We start from the raw sequence: 20341 nt of genomic DNA, 5'->3' as shown, positions 1-20341 counted from the left end.
GATTGACTTTTACTGAGCAACTGGAGTGGCCTAACTTTCAAAGTGCTTTAGACAAGGAAGACCCATGTCTCTACAAGGAAATCATTCACATTCAGATATTTCTCTGATTAAAAATACAATATTGCAACAGCAATTGGGAATATCCAAATGCATGCAGGATTTGTAAATCCGATTTCCTTCCATCCTCTTTTTCCACCTTCATTAATTTAGATAATCGCTGTCCTGAAAATGCCAGGTCAGGTCAGCATCATAGGAAACCTCAAGATAAGAAAAGATCTTTCAGCCTGTTGAAACCCATTCCCCCAATACCCTAAATTTTCCGATATAGCATTCACCCTCTTTGAGGCTTCTCAATATTTCTGAGCGTCACTAGTCAGAGAAATTTACGGCACAGAAGGAGGCTGTTCAGCCCATTGTGTCTGTGACGATCGTTTCAATGACAAAGAGCAGAATATTACATCCTCCCTGATTAAAGCAGAGCATTTGCAAATAACAACCCATGTCACACAAAGCACTAAAGAATCTGTTTCATTAAAAAAAACACAGTATGTGCGTCAGAAAATCACCAGCATGGTCACTGCAGAGAAATACCAGGAACATGATCCTAATGTGTTCTGCTGAAACATTAACTCTGTTTCTCTCTCTCCACAGATACTGCCTGACCTGCTGAGTGTTTTCCAGCATGTTTAGCGATGGATCCTGATGTGCTGCTCTCTCTCATAGGAGGCAACATAGTGGAGGCTGTCTCCTCGAATCTACATTAAATCAGCTCACAAAAATACACTCTGAAACCAGAGTCCTCAGACCCTCCCATTACAGTATCCAGCCCGTTTCGGAATTTTTTCCGTGTTTTGGTCGATGTGAGGTACAACTAAAAAACAGAATTAGTAACTCATTGTATTCTTTTGCAACCACCTTTATTGTAGAGCACAGGCATTTGGATTAGTCAGGTTCGAGAGACAGAAAAGTCAGCCGGCAAAGGTGAATGGGATAGGCACTCATTGGCAACAACTGATCTGTGACCTACAACAGAATTAAAGAGGTATCATTTAACATCTTTCACTGGACAAATCTATTCCAGCCGTTCCTTTGTGTGGAATTTGTCAGCAAATCTTGTACTCGTCAAGGCGAGGGATGCTAATGGAATAGAACATTTCCATTTTGAGCACACAATGGCAGCAACAAGCATCCCCGGGTCACATAGAGCACAGTTATATGCAGAAGTTGCTTTTGTCTAATCTGCCCTATTGCACCAGTATCGCATTGCTCCCACACCGCCCATCTCTTGGATTGAGATAGCCAATTTAGCACCAAATTAGAGGCAGTATAGACACTGCCTTGAGTATGCTCAAACGCCTTTGATGTTGGATCCTAATGGCCACCAGACAGAGGAGCTGCTCCTCTTGTCAGTCTCATGTGGATTCGAAACCCAGGTCCCACTGTGTCCCATCTAACCCACTGCATCCTCAGTTCTGACTCGTCTTAATAAAAGATGGCAGGTATTGATCAAAGTCAGTACGAGATGCAATCATCATTACCCACCCCTTTGTACAATCCTATGTCAGGCTTGATTCTTATTAAATAATTAAGGAATTATGTTTAGACTTGTATGCCCGCTGCCCTGGTGACAGGTTAGAGGTGAGAGAAGGATCAACTAACAGACAGCAAGTTCCACTGGGCCTGGTGTAAGGGTCACCAAACTACAGCCACATGCAGCCTCTGCACCTGGCAACCCAGGCAACTCAGACCTATTTGTGCTGATTATTTGCTGCTTTGAATCTTGTGAGGCCCTGTAATGTATGTATGCCTGGGTTTACCTGCCACCAGGGGGAGCGACCGTCGGAGGTCATTGGGCCACAGACACACACGTGCAGCCCTTGTATATAAAGAAAGCCTCCATGTTTAATCTTCACTTTGAGAACTAATAAAGTAGAGTCAGGTCGCGCCTGATTGAGTTCACGGTACTAAGCCTATTGAGTTATTGCATACGCAACATTTGGCGACGAGGGACAATACGAACTTTCACGCACACAAAAAATGAGCACTTTTGGAATCCTGGAGCGATTCGTGGAGGGAGAAGACTGGGAGGATTTTACAGATTGCCTCAACCAGTACTCCGTGGCCAACAAGATGGATAAAGACGCTGAAGTAATTAGGCGCAGGGCAGTTTTCCTCACAGTTTGTGGTCCAAAAATCTATGGCCTCATAAAGAATCTGCTCTCACCTGCACGTCCAATGGAAAAGATCTATGAGGAATTGTGTGCTCTGATTCGGGACCATCTCAAACCTAAAAAAGGTATCATTATCTCGAGATATCGCTTTTACAAGCATGTTCATTCTGAGGGCCAGGACGTGGCGGAATTTGTTGTCGACCTGAGACGTCTCGCTGGGCCGTGTAAGTTTGGAACCGCGTTGGAAGACATGCTGCGCGACGTCTTTGTAATAGGCATAAACCACGAGGTGATCCTGCGGAAGCTGCTGGCTGTGGAGACGCTGGATCTGAGCAGGACCATCACGATCGCCCAGGCTTGCCAGACCACGATCGATGGTACAAAGCAGATATCCTCACAGAGTCGGAACTCTACGGCAAGTACTGTGCACCAGATTGTGTCGTTGGTTGGCAGAGCTGCACCTGGCAGGGCGCACCCGACTGTGTTTGCGAAACCTGTAGCTACTCGAAGTCCGCCATTGGGCACGAATCCGATTTCACCCTGTTGGCGTTGTGGGGGAAATCATTGGCCTCATCAGTGCCGTTTCAGGCAGTATATTTGTAGAGGCTGTGCGAAAATGGGGCACCTTCTGTGGATGTGTCCGCAACTCAGCATGCATGCCGTGATACACCACGTGGATGATGATGACCGATCCAGAGCGGATCCGGCAATGCAACCCAAGGTACCCGAGGAGCAAATGTATAGTGTACATTCGTTCCTGACAAAGAGCCAACCAATAATGATTGAAGTAAAATTGAACGGTGTGCCGGTATCTATGGAATTAGACACGGGTGCGAGTCAGTCAATTATGAGCCAGAGGACTTTCGAAAAGCTGTGGGACACCAAGGCCGTGAAAGCCAAGCGGAGTCCAGTAAATGCAAAATTGCGTACCTACACCAAAGAGCTCACACCAGTGACTGGCAGTGCAGCAGTCAAGGTGTCGTATGATGGGGTGGTTCATGATCTATCGCGGTGGATCGTTCCAGGCAATGGTCCAACGCTGTTCGGCAGGAGTTGGCTCGAAAAAATAATGTGGAACTGGAACGATATTAAAGCTTTGTCACTGGTGGATGACGCTTCGTGAGCTCAAGTGCTGAGCAAATTTCCCTCGCTGTTTGATCCGGGCAATGGCAACTTCACGGGAGATCCACCTGGACTCGGATGCAAGGCTCGTCCATCACAAAGCCCGGGCAGTCCCGTACATGATGAGGGAGAAGGTAGAAATCGAACTGAACAGATTCCAACGTGAAGGGGTCATTTCACCGGTCGAATGGGCTAGTCCCATTGTTCCTGTGCTGAAGAGTGATGGCACTGTCAGGATTTGTGGACACTACAAGGTTACGATCAACCGAGTTTTGAAACAGGCTCAGTACCCATTACCAAAGGCTGATGACCTGTTTGCAACGCTAGCCGGGGGAAAGTCGTTCACCAAATTGGATCTGACGTCGGTCTATTTGACACAGGAGCTTGTTGAATTGTCGAAGAAACTTACGTGCATCAATATGCATAAAGGGCTGTTCATTTACAACAGGTGTTCTTTCGGAATTCGCTCGGCTTCAGCCATATTTCAGAGAAACATGGAGAGTCTACTGAAGTCCGTCCCTAGAACCGTGGTGTTCCAAGACGACATTCTGGTCACAGGTCGTGACACTGCCGAACACTTGCACAACCTGGAAGAGATTCTACGTCGTCTGGACAAAATGGGGTTCAGGCTGAAACGTTCAAAGTGCATCTTTATGGCACTGGAAGTCGAATTCCTGGGAAGGAAGATTGCTGCAGACGGCATCAGGCCTACGGATTCGAAAACAGAGGCCATCAAAAATGCACCCAGACCCCAGAATGGGACTGAGCTGCGTTCGTTCCTTGGTCTTCTCAACTACTTTGGAATTTCTTACCTAAATTGAGCACATTTTTAGAGTCACTGCACATGCTGCTCAGAAAAGGCGACAACTGGGTTTGGGGTGTATCTCAAGGCAGGGCCTTTGAGAAGGATAGAAATCTGCTTTGTTCTAACAAATTGCTGGTACATTATGACCCGTGCAAGCGTTTAGTATTGGCCTGTGATGCTTCATCACATGGGGTTGGTTGTGTGCTCCAACAATCCAATGAGTCGGGCAAACTACAACCCGTTGCGAATGCGTCGAGAAGCATGTCTAAAGCGGAAAGAGCCTACGGCACGGTAGAGAAAGAAGCTTTAGCCTGCGTATATGGGGTTAAAAAGATGCACCAGTACCTGTTTGGGCTTCGTTTAGAGCTTGAAACCAATCACAAGCTGCTCATATCTTTGTTTTCAGAGCATAGAGATATCAATACCAAGGCGTCGTCCCGCATCCAGAGGTGGGCGCTGACATTATCTGCCTATGATTATGTCATTTGCCATAGACCCGGCACCGAGAATTGTGCGGATGCATTGAGCCGTTTACCGTTGCCCATGCCGGAGGTGGAAACGCCACAGCCCGCAGACCTACTGTTGGTCATGGATGCCTTTGAGAGTGAAGGGTCGCCTGTCACTGCTCAACAAGTTAGGACCTGGACCAGCCAGGATGCGATCTTATCAGTTGTAAAATGTTGTGTCCTTAGTGGTGATTGGTCGGCCATTCCCAGGGAAGTGTGTAATGAGATCAAACCTTACAATCGTCGCAAAGACGAACTATCCACTCAATCTGATTGTTTGCTATGGGGTAATCGTGTTGTTATGCCCAAGAAAGGCAGGGAGAGATTTGTACGGGATTTACACAGTACCCATCCCGGCATTGTGATGATGAAGGCCATTGCCAGGTCTCACATTTGGTGGCCTAGCATTGACTCTGATTTGGAGTCATGTGTGCATCAGTGCAACATTTGCATGCAGTTAAGCAATGCACCAGTGGAATCTCCGCTAAGTCTGTGGTTGTGGCCATCCAAACCATGGTCGAGGATCCACATCGATTATGCGGGTCCTTTCCTGGGCAAAATGTTTCGGTTCGTCTGTGTGCCGCAATTTCGTCCTGCATGTTTGCCCATTAGTGAGCCTGACAATAAGCACCCTGTTACCCTCTTGGCCGTAACAGTCCCAGTGACCCACTTGGGGCCGTGACCATAATTTAGCACCTACACTGGATCGTTAATAGATATGTCGCGTGACACGGCAGTGCGATCACTGCTGATGTTGACGTCTGTTTTCGATGTGATCATTAAGATCAGGGTGGACAAGCGACTGTGTAATCATGTCATCCAGCACATCCACAGCCACCATTGAGAGCCTTCGTGCCATGTTCGCCACTCATGGTCTGCCAGACATCGTTGTGAGCAACAACGGATCGTGCTTCACGAGTTTGGAGTTTCAAGAGTTTGAGACTTAATGGTATCAAACACGTAAGGTCAGCATCATTCAAACCCATGTCCAATAGTCAAGCGGAGCGGGCCATCCAAACCATCAAACAGAGCCTGAAACGCGTTAACTCACGGTTCTTTGCAGACTCGCTTGTCACGCATACTGCTTAGTTACAGGACAAGACCCCACATGCTTACCGAGGTCCCCCCTGCTGAACTGTTGAAGAAGAGAGGTCTCAAGACCAGGCTCTCGCTTGTCCACCCTGATCTTAATGATCACATCGAAAACAGACGTCAACATCAGCAGTGATCGCACTGCCGTGTCACGCGACATATCTATTAACGATCCAGTGTAGGTGATAAATTATGGTCACGGCCCCAAGTGGGTCACTGGGACTGTTACGGCCAAGAGGGTAACAGGGTGCTTATTGTAAGGCTCACTAATGGGCAAACATGCAGGACGAAATTGCGGCACACAGACGAACCGAAACAGCTTGAAGAAGACACCATCACTGACCAACCGATTCATATTCAGCCATCAGAAGACCCTGCTGTTGTAAATGAATCTGGACCTTCAATCTCCGACATGGACACTGCCACTCCCATTAGATCAGCTACCCAGCCTCAAGTCATGAATGACTCGGAGAGGCTCACTCACATCTGGAATTGAACTGAGACGATCAACTAGGGAGTGGAAAACCCCGGACCGTCTCAATTTGTAAATAGTACTGATACCAAGATCTTCGGGGGGGGGGGGGGGGGGGGGGAATGATGTAATGTATGTATGCCTGGGTTTACCTGCCACCAGGGGGAGCGACCGTCGGAGGTCATTGGGCCACAGACACACACGTGCAGCCCTTGTATATAAAGAAAGCCTCCATGTTTAATCCTCACTTTGAGAGCTAATAAAGTAGAGTCAGGTCGCACCTGATTGAGTTCACGGTACTAAGCCTATTGAGTTATTGCATACGTAACAGGCCTGGAGATTTGAAATAGTGCTAGTGTCTTATTAGTGTTGGCCACCTCATTGGTGGGTAACTCCATAATCACAACAACAAGATCTGTTGGTATCAGCAACTAGAGTTCTAAGTAGATTCATGGGAATGTGGATTTAAACTTTGTGTGTGGTGATTGAGGCTCCAGGGTATGCACCTAGGTGGCCCACAAAGGCAAAGCTTGGATCTTCCCGTCCTGGGAGTAAATGCAAGGCTTGGTGTGTATTTTGCCCTCCAACCCATTCAATCTCCGGTCTCTGTTGAGTTAACTGGTTTCAGTTGCAGTTGGGCCATTACAATTGACCCGAGCACCACGGGGTCAGGAAGGACATTACATTTTTTTTTAAAAAACAGCCAGGGTTTCTGCTCCTGATCGGTACCTAGTGACTGCGAGGGCCCAGGGGCAGCACGGACCAGCCCACACTGCGATATGTGTGCGCACTAGGTCTGTGCAGCAGAGCTGGTCTCCAGTCGTCTTGGGTGATCCTTGCCACTGGACCAAGACCTAGCTCTGTCAAGCCCGTGTGGTGGCTGGTGTGCAACAGTCACCACACGTTAAAAAAATCCATGCACAGGCATCTTCCACCCTTCAGGATGTAGTTCGGGTTCTTCATTCGAAACACCTGTGAACTCATCCTTTTTTGGCGTGGAAGCAAGTCATCCTCGTTTCGAGGGACTGCCTATGATGATGAGTGACTGCTGCTGGAAAGTGTATAGCGATGACTTTGCTGTGACACGCAGCCGTCTCTCCAGGGTGCAACCCTTCCACCAACATGACCAGACGGCTGGTGGGGGACACGTTAGACCCTCGACATGCATGGCGCATGGCACCCTCCACCCTCCATGTCCAAGCAACACAGGTACAATCAATCCCACGGGACCACCAGAATGATCATGGAGCTTATCCTCGGGCCGCAGAGGCGGAGGTTCAGGTGCCAGAGAGGGTTGCATTTGGATGAGGCTGAGTAACAGACATCACCTGATGACAAAGAAAGACTTGCATTTCTATAGCGCCTTTCACTACCTCAGGACACTTTACAGCCAATTAAGTACTTTTGGAGTGTAGTCACTGTTGTAATGTAGGAAATGCAGCAGCCAATTTGCGCACAGCAAGCTCCCACAAACAGCAATGAGATAATGACCAGATAATCTGTTTTAGTGATGTTGGTTTGAGGGATAAGTATTGGCCCCAGGACACCGGGGAGAACTCCCCTGCTCTTCCTCGAAATAGCGCCATGGGATCATTTACATCCACCTGAGAGAGCAGGTGGGGCCTCGGTTTACCGTCTCACCTGTAAGACGGCACCTCTGACAGTGCGGCACTCCCTCAGCACTGCACGAGAGAGTCAGCCTGGATTTTGTGCTCAAGTCTCTGAAGTGGGACTTGAACCCACAACCTTCTGACTCAGAGGTGAGAGTGCTGCCCACTGAGCCATGGCCGGCACCTACCCTGACTTAGGAGAAGGTGTGGTAGAAGCAGAAGTAGAGCCAACACGATGCTTTGCAGCCATAAATGCTGGGGTCAGAGCCTCCAGTGCCCTGCTCATCCCCTCCTCTGAAAAGTTAGACAAAGCTCCTAAGTATTAACAGTCCTCCTTCAGCAGTCCTTTAATCTTCCATTGAAGAACATTGAAACCATTCAGCCAACTTTTTCATATCAATGACATGGTGACGATGCAGACTCAGAATCTGCCATGAAACCACACTGCTAAATGTGATAAATTAACTCCTAACACCCTAATTGCCTTCCATTCATAAATCATCCAAATGTCAACCCATGTGCCTTTCTTATAAAGGTGTCCTAGCTCTACTGCTCCTATGAGGTGATCCCCTCGTGGCCTCAGTGAAGCTGCTGGAAGGCTGCTGTTGCTCATGTCAGCACCCTGAGATGCTTGTGGCTGGTGACTTCTGGCTGGTTCAGCCGTGAGGTCCCGGCTGCCGGAGCAGTCTGGCCCAGCTGACTAGCGGGCACCATGGCTGGGTGAAGGGGGTAGCAAAGGAGCACGTGTACCGAAATCCTGAGAGAAGGCAACACATACTGCGTCCATCGCGATTGAGGGGGAATCATCACTTGCACTGACCTGCAGGAGCGCAGACTGCAGAGGGAGAGTGTCTCCTTGAAAGTCCCTGTCTTTTCTGTCCAAAGTGGACCTGTCTCTCACTCTCCAAGGTGCCCAGAGCCTGCATGGTGACCATTGAACTTCCAAAGTTACAAAGGTTGGTGATGCCGACTCTCTTGTGAAGGCCTGGCTGGACCCTCCCTGGAATGGCCACACTCTCCAATGTAGAATGCAGAGTGCTGATGCTATTCGAGATGACACATGTCCTTACATTCTGGTGAGGTCATTGAACCTCTTCCTACACTGAAGCCAAGACCTGGGAGTAATGCTGCTGGTGCTGTCTCAGTCAGCCACCTCTGTCCAGGCCTGATGGATAGTGGCCCTGGGGACGCTCCTGTGGGTGCTGGGAAGCAGTGCTTCCCTCCTTGCCCTGACCGTCTCCACCAAGACCTGTAGGAAGGATTCAGAAAACCTGGGGGCATGCCCTCATTGCTCAGATTTCGGTGGACAGCCTGTCAATCATATGAGGCCCCTGGAGTTGAAATTGCCCAGGCCTCAGACTGGCTTCCTGCTCGCCCCCATTCCCTGCCCGCCTGACCCTCACCCCACATCAAGCTTGGCCATCACAGTCGAACAGTATGCTGACACTCATTGACTCGGCTCACCAGGCCTCCAGATGGCACATGGTCCAACCATTGTCAAACATGAGTCCGCACATTCAGGAGAGGTGAAGAGGAATTTGGTTGGGCTGAACTTATTTTCCCAATATTGCCCCGAACCCATTTCTACCATACCACTGTCTCAATCATTTCAAATTGCAAATATTATCAGATGACGCATTTTGGGTTACAAATTCCATAAAATATGCTGTTTTCAAGACAGTAATGTGTTTGGATGAAATTCCATGGTTGGCTAATTTAACAACTTTTATCCCTTTCAGCATTCCTGTACAGGACTGGTTAGCATCACGAACTTAACCAGAGAGATTTAAAATACTATTGCTTCAGTTCTTCTGGTAGGCGGACAGTGGGTGAGTTAAACTGTAGTAATTGGAAACTGTACCTCTTTCTTTAAATTCTTGAAGGATGAGCAGCCAGGGTGTTTGTTGGAGAGCAGGTCCAGCATTGGGGGCTCGCCCCCCGACTCCCCCTGCAAGTTGCTGTCCTTCTGCTCCTTCAATTTCTTCCCCTTTCCCAACAGCTCCTTTGGTTCGTTCTTCAGTCGGATCTCCTCCAATTGCTGCCTGATCACAAAGTATCCAATAACTGATCAATCAACGCACACCCAACGCAAATCAATGCCCCGGCGGCTCTTGCCCATCTCACACATTCGCAGGACCAGCTACATGTAAACAGCTCGCCGGTTGATGAAACATAGAAACATAGAAAATAGGTGCAGGAGTAGGCCATTCGGCCCTTCTAGCCTGCACCACCATTCAATAAGATCATGACTGATCATTCCCTCAGTACCCCTTTCCTGCTTTCTCTCCATACCCCTTGATCCCTTTAGCCGTAAGGGCCACATCTAACTCCCTTTTGAATATATCTAACGAACTGGCCTCAACAACTTTCTGCGGTAGAGAATTCCACAGGTTCTCAACTCTCTGAGTGAAGAAGTTTCTCCTCGTCTCGGTCCTAAATGGCTTACCCCTTATCCTTAGACTGTGACCCCTGGTTCTGGACTTCCCCAACATCGGGAACATTCTTCCTGCATCTAACCTGTCCCGTCCCGTCAGACTGTTATATGTTTCTATGAGATCCCCTCTCATTCTTCTAAATTCCAGTGAATATAAGTCTAGTCGACTCAGAATTGATGTTGGCAATCGTGGATTATGGGGGAGGTGAGAAAAACACAGCCAGGATTCCTGCTCCTGATCACTCTTGCAGGAACATGTGCCTACATGGATCATTGTGCAAGGATAGGGTTGGGCTCAGTGGTACTGCTTCCACGATGGAACAGCCTGCCGATATTCACTCATCTAAGCTTATAGATAAAAGAGGGACCCTATTGACAAAATCCCAGAGCAAAACTGGTGCCCATGGAGCCAGACCTCAGGATGTCACACCCTTCAGGAGAAGAGGGGAAACAGAGAAAGAAAAAGAAAAAGATAAAGGAAAGAAAAAGAAAAACTTCATTTATATAGCGCCTTTCACGACCACTGGACGTCTCGAAGTGCTTTACAGCCAATGAAGTACTTTTGGAGTGTGATGACTGTTGTAATGTTGGGCTAACAACCAGAGCGGTCATGCCAAACACTCTCTCCTATAAATAATAGTTCCAAATTTCACATGAACTTCCCAGTTATAGATGTCTAAATGTGATGAAGGAATGGGGCCATTTCTGGCAGTTAGTTTTAATATAGATAAATGTAGTGTTATACACTTGGTAGGAGCGATGCTGAGCAAGGCTGTTGAGCGCTAGGCGGACCTGGATGTTACTGTCTATGAATCAATATTGAAGGTCCATGGATAGTGCTGTGAGGCTATTGCAAAAGCAAGTATAGAGATTTAGGATGTATTGCCGGGACAATTAAACGCAGAACAAGAAATACAACTCTGTCTCTGTACAAGGCCAGATAACCTGTGCACTCTCCGATCGATATCAATGGCTATCACACGGCCATGAATGGCTCCCTGCCCAGGAGCCCGCAGTTCATACCTGGCACATTCTTCCCTCGCTCTGGAAGCGATTGTCTCCTGAAAGAGCGATCCGCTTTGTTTGAAGTAATTGTCGTATTTCTCAGAGTCGGGCTGCGGGTAAATGCGATGGAACCCTCCCAGGTGCTCCTTCTCATACTTTTCCACCTGCTGGAGCCAGGCTAACTGGTAGTTTTCGTACTGCTCACGCCTGTGGGAGTAACAAGGCTTGAAGTCAGGAGAAGGGTAATCGGACTGCTTTATCGGTACCTCTAATATTACACCTCTGTAATTAAGCGCTTTGGGATATTTTTCCCAAGTTAAGTGCGTTTATAAATGCAACTTGCTGACGCGCCTTCATTACAGGAATTCACGTACTTTCTCTGGTCATGTTTGGTTCAGGCCATCATAAAGATTGTGGGAATATTTCCCCTGGTCTAAAAGAAAGTTCAGAGGAAAGTTTTCCTCCAGGGTCAGGCTCAGCTGTGACGCCTCCACTGTCAAATAGTCTGTTTTCGACTGAAGACACTTTGGTTATGTTACTGGTCTATTAATCCAGAAAAGGCGAGTTCAAATTCCACCAGGGGCAGTTTGAGAATTTGAATTTCAGTTTAAGCAATCTGGAAGTTAAAAAAAAGCTAGCACCGATAAAAGTGACCATGAAGCTGTCGGATTGTCGTACAAACCCAACTGGTTCACCAATGTCCCTTTCGGGAAGGAAACCTGTCATCTTTACCCGGTCTGGGTCCATACGTGACTGCAGTCCCACACCAACGTGGTTGAATCTTTACTAACCTCTTAAGAGGCCGAGCGAGCCATTCGATTGTATCAAACTCCAGCGGTTCAAGACGACAGACCACCTCCACCTTCCCAAGGACAACTAAGGATGGGCAATAAATGCCGGCCTTGCCAGCTTGGTGAAAGAGATAGGTTTTAAGGAACGCCTCGAGGCGGAGAGTTTTAGGGAGGGAATTCCCGAGCTTAGGGCCTAGGCAGTTGAAGGCACGGCCACCAATGATGGAGCGAGGAAGTCGGGGATGCAGGAGAGGCCAGAATTGTACAGTGAACCCGTTGGATGCCACCTCCTCTGTCATGTATCTTACATTATTATATATAACTGTATCCTAACATGCTATACATGACTGTAATAAGATATGACCTGTAACCACCAGCATACCTTACCACCAGGGGTGCACTTGCAAGAGACAGGTATGTAAGGACAGGTCTCAGGCAAGTGCAGCATTCCAGAGCTGTGAAATAAAGGTGCAGGTCCAGAGTGACCTTGACTTCACGACATGCCTCGTGTGAGTCTGTACTGAGGGGACAGGACTTTACAGCCTCTACCTTAATTCGCGAGTTGTGTGACGGTGCCACAAACGCTCCTGCACCCTGCGTCGCTCCTCCTCCGTCACCTTCTGCTTGTCACTTGCTCCCAGGTTGATCAGGCAAATAGTGTCGTATAGTAGACTGTCTTTCACCTCTCGATCCAGCTTGGAATCCGTCGTGAAGCTGGGAGAGTGGTTCACCTGGGAAGCAAAATGTGGGGTGTGTTGGCACAAAACACACAGGCTGATGGTTACTGAATACATTTGTACAAAACTACAGTTCTAGTCGAATAATTGTTTGCCAAGGAGACTCCGTATTGCACTGTGGGGAAATGGCTGCCTGGTGTGACATGAAGCTATACAAACAAACCATGATTCATATTTGGCATGTGCTAAATTAACTGATCTCATCCAGGGCAGTGAATGAATAACTACAATTGGCTTCAATGCTTCTACGCTACAAAGGAAATAAATCATGGTTCTTGCTCCTGATCACTACCCCGTGACTTCTGCTGTGTATGGATGTCAGTAGCTGAATGGGACTACAAGAGCAGGACAGAGGGAGGGTACTCTGCAGCGAGTGGCTCACCTCCTGACCCCTTCAAAGCCCCTCCGCCATCTACAAGGCTGAAATCAGGGGTGTGATAGAATACTTGCCACTGGCCTCGATGGGTGAAGCCGCAGCAGTACTCAAGTAGCTCGACACCATCTAGGACAGAGCAGTTTGGTCCTCTGCACCCCTGTCACTAGGTTCAATCTCCACCCCTCCACCACCGGCACATTATGGCTGCCGAAAGGATGCATAGCAGCAACTCACTAAGGTTACTTTGACAGCATCTCTGCTGCACAAAAATGAAACAGTATCACAATATCAGGGCTATGTCTCTCTCGCTGGCCCTCAGATCCCCAGCTATCCCTTAAATTTCAGCTGCGGCTCAGTGGGTAGCACTCTCACCTCGGAGTCAGAAGATTCGGGGGGGGGGGGGGGGTCAAGCCTCACGCCAGAGAGTTAAGCGCATAATCCAAACTGCCCCTGCAGTGCAGTGCTGAGGGAGTGCTGCACTGTCGGAGGAGTTGGCCCTCAGATGAAACATTAAGCTGAGGTTCCACAAGGAGGTTCTAATGGACGGTAAAGATCCTGTGCCGTCATTGGAAAAAGTCCAGGGAGTTTACCAATATCACCAAAAACAGATGAACTGGTCACTTGTGTCATTTGCTGTCTGTGGAATCTGTGTAAACTGGTTGTCGTGTTTGCTTATGTAATAGCAGTGAGTACGCTCGAAAAGTAATTCATTGGTTATGAAGTGCTTTGGGACATCCTGCGAGTGTGATTAGGTGCTATATAAATGAAAGTTTTTTCTTTTATGAGCAGTTCAACTTGCACTCTGTATTTTTCCAACAGTCTTTTGATACCATCACACCTTGCTTGTTGTTTAACTCACCTCCAGGAGCCATGGTTTCAAATTGCGGTCCACCAGGATATCGAATCCCAGTATCTCAAAGCAGGCACTGCCAAAGAGGTGATTGGAGAAACAAGTCCGGTAATTGTGCTTTAAGATCGGATAGGCAGAAACTAGAGTTTTAATGATGACGTCTTCAATGTCTGCCCAAACCTTTGCTGTATTGTGCCCATGCTGCTCCAACCAACTGTTAAGTGAGGACAGTTTTCTGTACATGACAGAACACAATATGAATAGACTAATACAATACAGGGATAAATAGATAGACATTGTACTACATTTAACGTGGCGATAGACAGATTTTTGAACGATAAGGGAGTCAAGGGTTATGGGGAGCGGGAGGGAAAGTGGAGTTGAGGCGAAGATCAGATCAGCCCTGATCTTATTGAATGGCGGAGCAAGTTCGAGAGGCCATATGGCCGACTCCTGCTCCTATTTCTTATGTTCTTATGTAACTAATATATCAGATATCAAGGGGTAAAACTCTCCACCTCTCCTCCTTTAAGACACTACTTCTGTCGCTTTGACCAAGCTTTTGGTCAACTGTCCCCAGTATCTTCTTATGTGGCTCGGTGTCAAATGTTGTTTAATAATACTCCTGTGAAGCGCCTTGGGACGTTATACTACTTTAAAGGCGCTGTGCAAATACAAATTGTTGTTGCACGATTTTTGTTACTATCGCAATATAATGGGCTAAATCAGCACTGCAGCATCTGGGTCTGTTGAGGAATATTTTCAAGGCCTTGCAATTGGGCAAGGAGATGTTCCTGTCTGTGGCTGAGAGCCAGTTGAAGATGGTGAGGCTACAGTGACTGGCATCAGACAGGGATAGTGAGGCATGCTGCTTCACCAGCACGACTGCCTTTGGGTCTTGGGGAAATTCCAACTGAAACTGATGACCATGGCACCAGACTTATACAAAAAGTAAGGTTCCTTTCCAATCGCAAAAGCTTTGGGTTTAAGGACTGAGGACTCCCACCTAACCAGTCAGCCTCTCAATGATGATTGGTCCTACATGCTTCAATCTAGAGACAGACCCAGCCCCACACCACCTTAACCAGCCTTCAGGGCAACATTGATTGGATCTTTATGATATATTTGCTGCATACTGAAAGTGCTGAAAGAATGTGGGCGAGAGTTTCCTGTTCATTGTACCTTTTGCTGCTACCGTCCCCATCTCTGATAAAGTTCTTGCTGTGCTTGTTGATGGCATAGTTTGTCAGGTGCATGCAGATGTCATCCTGTCATCAACAAACAAGACATTTCAGTGGTTTGGGTCATGGGTGACACAAGCTCCCTCCATGGCCTTGCATCTCCCCATCTCATAACCTCCTCCAGCCCTACAACCTGCCCGAGATCTCTGTGTTCCTCCAATTCTGGCCTCTTGCTCCACCATTGGCGGCCGTACCTTCAGCGGTCTTGGCCCCAACCTCTGGAATCCCCTCCCTAAACCTGTCTCCTTAAAACCTACCTCTTTCACCAAGCTTTTGGTCATCTGTCCTAATATCTCTTTAGGTGGCTGGTTGTTACATTAGTAGAATCATAGAATTTTACAGCACAGAAGGAGGCCATTCGGCCCATCGTGTCCATGCCAGCTGAAAAAGCTATCGTGCCTAATCCCACTTTCCTGCTCTTGGTCCGTAGCCCTGTAGGTTACGGCACTTCAAGTGTCTATCCAAGTACTTTTTAAATGCGGTGAGGGTTTCTGTCTCTACCACCCTTTCAGGCAGCGAGTTCCAGACCGCCCCCCCTCCCCACTACCCTCTGGGTGAAAAAAATTCTCCTCAACTCCCTTCTAATCCTTCTACCAATTAAATCAATGCCCCTGGTTATTGACCCCTCTGCTAAGGGAAATAAGTCCTTCCTATTTACTATCTAGGCTCTTCATAATTTTATCTCCCCTCAACCTCCTCTGTTTCAAAGAAAACAACCCTAACCTATCCAATCTTTCCTCATAGCTAAAATTCTCTAGTCCTGGCAACATCCTTGTAAATCTCCTCTGCTCCCTTTCTATTGCAATCACATCTTTCCTGTAATGTGGTGACCAGAACTGCACGCAGTACTCTAGTTGTGGCCTAACTAATGTTTTAAAACAGTTCTAGCATAACCTCACTGCTCTTATATTCTATGCCTTGGCTAATAAAGGAAAGTATCCGGATGACATCTCAACCACCTTATCTACCAGATTCTGTCTGATAACGCTTCTGTGAAGCACCTTGGGATATTTTACTATATTACTGCTATATAAATGGATATTGTTGTCGATAGATACAGGGATACATGCCTTAAGGGCCACCATTATATAGAGATAACATCTATCTTAATCAACGTTTCCTGCTAAGCTGTGCAGCCACACAGCGGTCTGGAGGTCCCGCGCAGGCTGCTCACCAGCTTTTCAATAGAAGAAACCACGCTTGCACGGAAATTTGAATGGGCTGCGTAGCCAGTTAAAGCGGCTGCGCACCAAAAGAAAATTAGAGGGAACATTGGTTTTAATACATTAATTATTCAGGTCTGAGCTGCATAAAGAGTGACGGTTATTCCCAAATGCGGCCATCTCAACAGGCTTTAATGTAAATCACTAGAGACTTGAGCACAAAAATCCAGGCTGACACTCCAGTGCAGTACTGAGGGAGTGCTGCACTGTCGGAGGGGCCGTCTGTCGGATGAAATGTTGAGCTGAGGCCCCGTCTGCTCCTCTCAGGTGGATGTCAAAGATCCCGTGGCGCTATTTCAAATAAGAACAGGAGTGTCCTGGCCAATATTTGTCCCTCAACCAACATCTAAAAACAGATGATCTAGTCATTATCACATTGCTGTTTGTGGGAGCTTGCTGTGTGAAAATTGTCTGTCACGTTTCTTATATTACAACAGTGACTTAAAAGTACTGAATTGACTGTAAAGGGCTTTGGGAGGTTCTGAAATCATGAAAGGGGTGATATAAGTGCAAGTCTTTCTTTCTCCCAGCTATGTTAGTTTACTGTGAAAAAGGGCCTGTTGCACATCTATAAGATGCAGAAGATAGCAATGATGAAGTGTACTCAGATACAATAACAACAATCCCGGCCATAACACAGGAAGAAAAGTTACCAAGTTGCTGCTAGAGGGCTCGCTGTATTTGCTCGTTGCAAACCTTGCCAGTCCCTCGTTGTACATGTAAATTCGAAAGGGATCACAGGATGTTACCAAGATGTAGACACGGAGGTCAAATTTGAAACCATCTATGAGGAAAGGCTGTGAAAGAGACATGAAGTCTACATTCGGTAGGCTATACGATACTTGTCAAACATCAAACATCATCTTCACACCAAATCATGGGTAGAACAGTGGAATACGAATCTATTGGGGTTATGCCAAGACTCTTAAAAAAAATACCAGTCTGTTCGCACAGAGTATCGTGTACAGGCATGTTGGCCATGCTGCAAAAGGGGTATGCAAGCACTGGAGGGGAGGGGAGGTGGAGCAGAGAGAACCAACAAGAATAATTCAAAGTGTGGGGCAAGGGCGACCTAGAGGGAAAGGGTAGAAAAAGGGTCAAATGGTGAGAAATGTCTGGGATAATCTGTCAGGGGAGTAGAAACACAAACTTTAAGGCGCATTCAGAAGAGTTAGAACCACAGAAGCATTGAAAATACAGCACGGCAATGAGCCCACTGTGCCATTGCCAGCTCTTCATCTGACCCTACGCAGCCTCATCCCATTTCCTGGCCCCAGTTGCAGAACAGTTCGGTGCTGGGCAAGGGGGAATATTGGAAGGGTGAGCTTTGCCTGGCCAAGTGACCATTTCTCGTCATATTGTTTAGATATTCTAGTGCACTGACAGAGTGTAGGGCTCTCAAACTGAAAATAAAGAGTGCAGGAGTTAAAGTCAAAAATAGGGAATAGTGGGAAACACATCCTGGAATCAACCCTGACACATTCCACATTGTGAGGCTTCTCCCAGTGGTTCAATGAACTGCCCAGTGTGTTACAGACCCGGCTCAATGAACTGCCCAGTGTGTTACAGACCCGGCTCAATGAACTGCCCAGTGTGTTACAGACCCGGCTCAATGAAGTGCCCAGTGTGTTACAGACCCGGCTCAATGAACTGCCCAGTGTGTTACAGACCCGGCTCAATGAACTGCCCAGTGTGTTACAGACCCGGCTCAATGAACTGCCCAGTGTGTTACAGACCCGGCTCAATGAACTGCCCAGTGTGTTACAGACCCGGCTCAATGAACTGCTCAGTGTGTTATTGACCCAGCTCAGTGAACTGCCCAGTGTGTTGCTGGCCCATACAGAGCAGGAGCCAGCTCCCTGGTCTGTGCGGAGTTAGCGGATCGCAGTTGAGGTGGCCGTAGACATACTACAGTCGCGTTCAGTCCTCCTGGAAAGTGTAGGTGTGGTTTGGAGGTCAGAACAGGATTAGGCTTGGGTGCCAAGCCCACCAACCTTCTCTGTCCAAGCTCACATTTAAAGAATGGTGGCTGGGTTAAGGTGCTGGAAGTTGCTTCTGTCACTTCAAGTGAGGAAGGGGAGACAAGTGTGAACAAAATGGTTGCTTGCTGTTGGTCTGTCTCGGTGCTGTAAACACTATGCAATACCTTGGAGATGTACTGCTGGCAGATCAGGCGGTCTCCTTGTTTAATCTCCTTTAGGTTCCTGGTAATGAAAATCCCCCGGCCCTGACACCCACAGTCTGGTTTACAGATATACGTCTTGGTCTTCTTCATCCTGCAGTAGGCCTGAAAATCCCCAAAACTGTACAGCATACAAACAGAACGTTTAAAGATCACATGATAAACATAAGAACATAAGAATTAGGAGCAGGAGTCGGCCATTCGGCCCCTCGAGCCTGCTCCGCCGTTCAATAAGATCGTGACTGATCTTCTACCTCAACTCCACTTTCCTGCACTGTCCCCATATCCCTCGATTGCCTTAATATCCAAAAATCTAGCGCTCTCAGCCTTGAATATACTCAAAGACTGAGCCTCCACAGCCCTCTGGGTCAGAGAATTCCAAAGATTCACCACCCTCTGAGTGAAGAAATTTCTCCTCATCTCAGCCCTAAATGGCCGACCCCTTATTCTGAGACTGTGACCTCTGGTTCTAGATTCCCCAGCCAGGGGAAACATCCTCGCTGCATCTACCCTGTCAAGCCCAATATATTATAAACATCTAACTAACATTAATGAATATAGCTTTCATCTTCAAAATCCCAAAAGATTACGATTAAAGATTATATTTAGCAAGTCCTATAACTGGGAGACCCAAGTATCAATTCAAATTAAACCTACCTTTCCAACTAGCTACCAATTGCCCCCTTAACCAATCACGAGAAACCATCTACTTTTCCAACCCATGCACAAGATGCCCTAACCATATAATGCAACGTCCCAAAAAACAGCAACACTATAAATGACCAGCTAAGAGCAGGAACTTCTCCCAATCAGCTGGCGAACATTGCTCCATGAACAAATGCCGATGAACCGCAGTTTAACTGGTTATTCACCTCATTGCTGTTTGTGGGACCTTGCTGTGCACTCCCCTATATAATATATGTCACCTCGCTTCCGATTGCTTATTGTCTATGAAGTGCTTTAGGGTGTCCTGAGAATTGTGATGAGGCGCTGTTCTTTTTTACTCAACCACAGAGCCCTATCTCCATCCAACCATACATTTCATCGCCAAGTCTAAGGCCACTCACTCGGCAGGTAAACACCATGTACGTGGGAAGATATTATATTCGTTTGGGAAGAGTTTCAGCATCCTATTCAAATTCCTGGCCAGTAGGTCCTTCCTGCAGATCTCGCTCATTCCTGGAAAGTGATTGATTTTCTGCAGGTATGAAAAGAAATACAAAGATCAACAATCGCAAGCACCAGGTAATTTGGACCAGGAAGGTCTGGAGAGCAGACAGGTAAATCATGAAATAGTGATGAGGTGCAATGTTCCCTCGAATTTTTTTCGTGCACAGTCCCATTCAGATCTCCGTGCATGCGCGGTTTCTTCAATGTAAGAGCCGGTGAGTGGTCTGCGCAGGACCTCCAGACCGCTGCACGGCCATGCAACTTGGCGGGAATGTCGATGAGGTGACACCGAGCTTGGGTTTTAAAAGCCTCAGGCAGCTGGCCAAAGTGAAGACGGAGTTCAACAGTTTGAGGAATGAATGAAGTGGAGTGGGAGAGCGGGCAGGAAAGTGGAGTTGAGGCCGAGATCAGATCAGCCATGACCTTATTGAATAGCGGAGCTTATGTTCTTATTAGATGCGATGGTGAACTTCTGTTTCAACAGGGAGGAAGCAGAGCATTTAGAGCGGTGTATCTGTGGGTTGGGAGGAGCAAGAGACGAAGGTTCAGGGAAG

General features: G+C 47.5%; 1 protein-coding gene and 1 long non-coding RNA gene across 5 annotated transcripts in view; one reads left to right on the top strand and one right to left on the bottom strand.

Annotated features, from left to right (window-relative positions):
• Positions 1-20341, bottom strand: part of LOC139234056 (tubulin polyglutamylase TTLL13-like) — a 45342-nt gene that overhangs the window by 14778 nt on the left and 10223 nt on the right. For all 4 annotated transcript variants that reach the window (XM_070864934.1, XM_070864937.1, XM_070864935.1 and 1 more), the window contains exons 5-12: positions 19685-19815; positions 18582-18738; positions 17089-17232; positions 15154-15239; positions 13981-14206; positions 12558-12739; positions 11236-11424; positions 9640-9820 (exon numbers count right to left, since the gene is read on the bottom strand). In XM_070864934.1, coding sequence (XP_070721035.1) covers positions 9640-9820; positions 11236-11424; positions 12558-12739; positions 13981-14206; positions 15154-15239; positions 17089-17232; positions 18582-18738; positions 19685-19815 — 1296 coding nt within the window. The remainder of the gene's footprint in view (positions 1-9639; positions 9821-11235; positions 11425-12557; positions 12740-13980; positions 14207-15153; positions 15240-17088; positions 17233-18581; positions 18739-19684; positions 19816-20341) is intronic.
• LOC139234057 (uncharacterized) lies at positions 68-19686 on the top strand. Its single transcript, XR_011588258.1, has 3 exons — positions 68-1042; positions 13941-14058; positions 19632-19686. It is a non-coding gene; the product is annotated as an uncharacterized lncRNA (long non-coding RNA).

Source organism: Pristiophorus japonicus, chromosome 21, assembly GCF_044704955.1.
Source record: "Pristiophorus japonicus isolate sPriJap1 chromosome 21, sPriJap1.hap1, whole genome shotgun sequence".
Taxonomy (NCBI): Eukaryota; Metazoa; Chordata; class Chondrichthyes; family Pristiophoridae; genus Pristiophorus; species Pristiophorus japonicus.
The sequence above is the reverse complement of the archived record's forward strand: the minus strand, read 5'-3'. Positions and strand labels throughout refer to the sequence as shown.